The following is a 4,160-nucleotide window of genomic DNA, read 5'->3' as shown; positions in this document are numbered from 1 at the left end:
CCAGAGAAGTCTGTCTTCACTCGAGACCCCTCCCAGCTCACAGGAGCGCTCCTACGGACCTCGCTGAAGAAAAGTACGATGGGATTTGGCTTCACAATCATTGGAGGGGACAGACCCGACGAGTTTCTCCAGGTGAAGAACGTGTTAAAAGACGGACCCGCTGCACAAGATGGGAGAATTGCACCAGGTACAGTCGGATTTCTCCAACTCTCGTTTCCTGGGGTGCTTTCAGGGAATGCGGCTCCAGAGGCGCGGGATGACTCCGTCACTGCCTGAATGCAAACACCTCGCTCAGTGAAACCGCTTCCCGATTTGTGGAAGATCCGTGCAGGGCAGTGGCTCAAAGGAAGAGCAGCAGTGTTCTAGGTGCTCTGGGCCTGCTGTGAGGGCACGTCTGAAGGTGTCGGTAGTTCTGCTGTAGCCAAGGCTTTTGGCTCCGTGGTTGTTTACAGCATGGTTTGCTGTTCCCTCTCTACGCCTAAAGTGAAAATGGTGGTTGAATCCTGGTCTGGGTTTTGCCTTGTTGATGCCAAATGATAAAACTGCAAACAACTTGCAGCAGGAAGGAGCAAGCAAAGCTCCATGAACTGGGCAAGTGAGGAAACGAGGGATGAGAGCACCTGCAATCCACGAAGTGGTGCACATTTTTCCATTGTTGTTGCGCATTTAAGTTATCTGTAAACTCCCTGTTTACTAGAAAAGGCAAAATGCTTTTTTCCATAGCACATAAACTCTTCGGAGGAGTAAGAAGAGTTCATGCTGTCGATGATTTAATACCACTTGCCTAAGGAATGACAGAGTTTCCTGGTTTGTTGCTGACCTGGTGCTTGACCTCGTGTGTAAGCAGTTCATTTCCTCCTCTAGCAGCGCAGACGATCCTGCAGCGCTGTGCTGCGGGGCGCACACATTGGGATGGAAAGACCTGTGCCTGCCCCTGTTGTGGTCTGCGCAGCAGGGGAGTCGCTCTTCCACTGGCACCAGGCACGTCAGTGGTGAACGGCTCGGCGTGGGCAGCGTTGCATCGCGCACACGGAGCTTCCTGGCCGAAACGATGCAAATTATGAAACAGGGTTTCGGGATCTGAAGCCTACGTCTGCCTTGTTTTGAAAAATACACGCTTAGCTGTGTGTGGCAGCAGTGTTGGAGCGCAGAACGTGGGTGCTATCCTGGCTTAAGTTCAGCCAGTCCTAAAATAAACACAGGACACCCCCCCAAAAATCCGATTTATTCTGGATGGGGTTTAGGATGCTGTCCAGTGTGAATTAAAGCAGAAGACATCTGCTTGCAGTAGTGGGCGTGCCCTGCTCATCTCCTGCGCCTGTACAGTATCAGTTTTTAAATCTGCTGCAGATTAAACTTCATATATTTAGCACACTGTGTTCTGAGATGAAACGGAACAAATGCACGGAGGAAATCCTTCCTGCTGTTTGGCAACAGCTAGCCAAGAGGCAGTAGCCCAGCCAGCACGGTGGTTTCATCCTGTTGGGCTTCGCCCTGAGCCTCAGAGCGTGGGACTGTCTGGGTGCTGTCGCTTGGTGCTGACGTTGCTGAACTTTCTTTTGTGACAGGCGATGTCATTGTAGACATAAATGGAAGTTGTGTCCTCGGCCATACCCATGCAGATGTTGTCCAGATGTTCCAGCTAGTTCCCGTCAACCAGTACGTGAACATGACTTTGTGCCGTGGTTATTCCCTCCCTGACGACAACGAAGACCCTGTGGTAGATATAGTGACCGCTACACCTATCGTCAATGGCCCGCCGGTGACCAAAGGGGATCTCTGCATGACCAGCCAAGATTTAATAGCAGGAACAGTTGTGTTGGACCAGAATGGAAAAATGGGCCCTATGTTGGTCAACGGTCGTCTGAATGGCCCTTCCGTGGACACGTCGGAGCAGAGGATCTCTCTTGCCTCCTCGGGAGGCTCGCAGCCGGAGCTGGTCACCATTCCCCTAGTCAAAGGTCCCAAAGGCTTTGGGTTTGCCATTGCAGACAGTCCCACGGGACAGAAGGTGAAGATGATTTTAGACAGCCAGTGGTGCCAAGGCCTTCAGAAAGGGGACGTCATCAAGGAGATTTGCCATCAGAACGTGCAGAGCTTGACACATCTGCAGGTGGTGGAGGTGCTGAAGCAGTTTCCAGTAGGAGCCGAGGTGCCGCTGCTTATCCTGAGAGGAGGTACATCTGCAAACCTGGGTCTGTCTTCTATGGCTGTATGCTTTTAAAGTCCCTTTTTAGTGCAATATCTAAATCCCGTTCGGTCTTGACAGTTAAGTAGCAGCATATCATGTCTTTGAGCCGTTATGTTCTAAGTTGACTCATTCCCCAGAGTATTTGGGGTGAGAACGTGTTGCCAGGGCTGGGGCTGGTTTGTTTTCAAGGATTTTATTGCAGTGTGTTTGTGCACTCTCTCTTCCAAGTGTCTGGGGAGTGCGAAAGCAGAAATGCGGTCGCTGGCATAATGCAAAGTGCGTGGTGGGTAGAGTTTTCTGAGGCTCTCCCAGTGTGTTCCAGTAACTGCAGCTGTAACGGACGGGCGGTTGCGGGAGCTGGGAATAAGCATCGGAGTGAGGTGGAGTTGATCACTGGAAATACCAGAAACATTCTTATTTTTACATTTGCATATTCGTAGCTCTTCACTGGCTGTCAGTCCCAGACCAGACCGGGCCTTCTCCCCAAAAGCTGACTAGTAGATACGTGCGTTTGCCAGAAGGAGCCGGATGAGTTGTGGAGCAACACGCGGCTGCTTAGTGTCCCTGTGAGCTTTTGTTGCAGCCCCGGAGTGTGAATTCCAGCACTCATCGACCTTTGCAAAAATGCCTCTGGTCCCTGTCAGCTGAGGAGAGAATGAGATTTCTTGGGGAGCAAGGGAATTCCTCTAGGCAAATTCGCAGTCTCCGTGTCCCGTCAGCTGACTTGTGCTTTGGGTGACCGGGTCTAGCAAAACCAGAAGCAGATGGTTCTCGTGGTGGTGCAGCTGGCAGTTCTCAGGGGAGGCTTCTCTGAAGTCACGGTTTTGGGCAACTGGACGTTGCCATCTAAGAGAAGAGTGAATAAGCAGCAACTGTTTTCAACCCTGGGGGAGCAGATTCTGTTGCCTTAACGCTGTTAAACTCGTGAGCTGGTACTGAAGCTGCTTTCTGCGTTGTTTTCCTCAGGTCCGCCCTCGCCTACCAAAACTACCAAAGGGGTGAGTATCAGTGACATGTTTAACTTTGTTTGTGAGGGAGAATATTCAGGGGTTGGTGGTTGCAGACAGGCTCGTGAGTAGGGTCCCCTCAACACCAGAGATTCCTTTGGGCTGTTGGAGGCGATGGACGTCTCTCTTCTTACTGCTGAAGAGTGCGGAGCGCAGCAGAGATCTCGTGTGATGGTGGGTGTCGTGTCGGTGATTGGTCGGGGTTGTAAATACGACGTTGCCACTCCCGTTCTGTCGGTGTTTTCTGGTTTTGAACTATGCTTAAGGGCACACTTCGCTTCTGTAATCTCATCCGCTCTGGGTTTTAGGCCCTGTGATAATCTGCAAGATGATTTAGCAAAAGCACATCTACTTAGCTGGCACAGACTCGTTGCCTGAAGTAACTGCTGTCAGAATACCCACTAAAAGGGGAACAAAACCCAGTATCTGTTTTCTTGCACTGCTAATTACCTGTATTACAGTGAAATGGGATTTCTAAAGGCAGTGTATGATACTTCGATATTTCCCAGTCCTCGCGCAGGATTAATGGACTGGCTGGTGCTCCCTTCTTACAGTGCTGGCTTATCTTTGTATCCATGTTTTCAGGAAGTCCCTCTGTAGCGGTGCATTTCTAGTTGGATACTCATTATTCTTGGAAGTTCAATCTCCTGGGCCACCTTTAATAAATATTAGCTCGGTGAAGAATCCCTGGGCTCTGATTTGATAATGCTGATAGCAATGCACATTTTGTCCTGAGCACTTTCGGGAGTCGGGCTGCTTGGTGAGCAGAGCTGTGTCTTTGGAAACATTTCTTGTACAGAACAAATTGTGGGAAAACCCCTTTACCAGGATGTAGATGTAGCGGCTGCTTCTGTCTTTGTCCCGCTGTTGGAGGACTGGAGCCGTGCCTCGGCGGCGCGACGCGAGCACACGAGCGCAGTGCGGCTGGCACGGGCGGCGCTCGGTAAACGTGCAGATTTGGC

The 4,160-nt window shown here is 50.9% G+C and overlaps 1 protein-coding gene across 1 annotated transcript in view; it reads left to right on the top strand.

Moving 5' to 3' along the window:
* The window catches only part of LOC104509454 (membrane-associated guanylate kinase, WW and PDZ domain-containing protein 3), a gene marked incomplete at both ends in the record, with an annotated part of 13,930 nt that extends 10,741 nt beyond the window's left edge, over positions 1-3,189 (top strand). The window contains 3 exons of the mRNA XM_010151397.1: positions 5-187; positions 1,569-2,177; positions 3,158-3,189. Of these exons, the coding sequence (XP_010149699.1) occupies positions 5-187; positions 1,569-2,177; positions 3,158-3,189 (824 nt within the window). The remainder of the gene's footprint in view (positions 1-4; positions 188-1,568; positions 2,178-3,157) is intronic.
* Between the last annotated feature and the right edge of the window lie 971 nt (positions 3,190-4,160).

Source organism: Eurypyga helias, unplaced genomic scaffold, assembly GCF_000690775.1.
Source record: "Eurypyga helias isolate BGI_N326 unplaced genomic scaffold, ASM69077v1 scaffold12685, whole genome shotgun sequence".
NCBI lineage: Eukaryota > Metazoa > Chordata > Aves > Eurypygiformes > Eurypygidae > Eurypyga > Eurypyga helias.
This window is presented reverse-complemented; position numbering and strand designations above follow the sequence as displayed.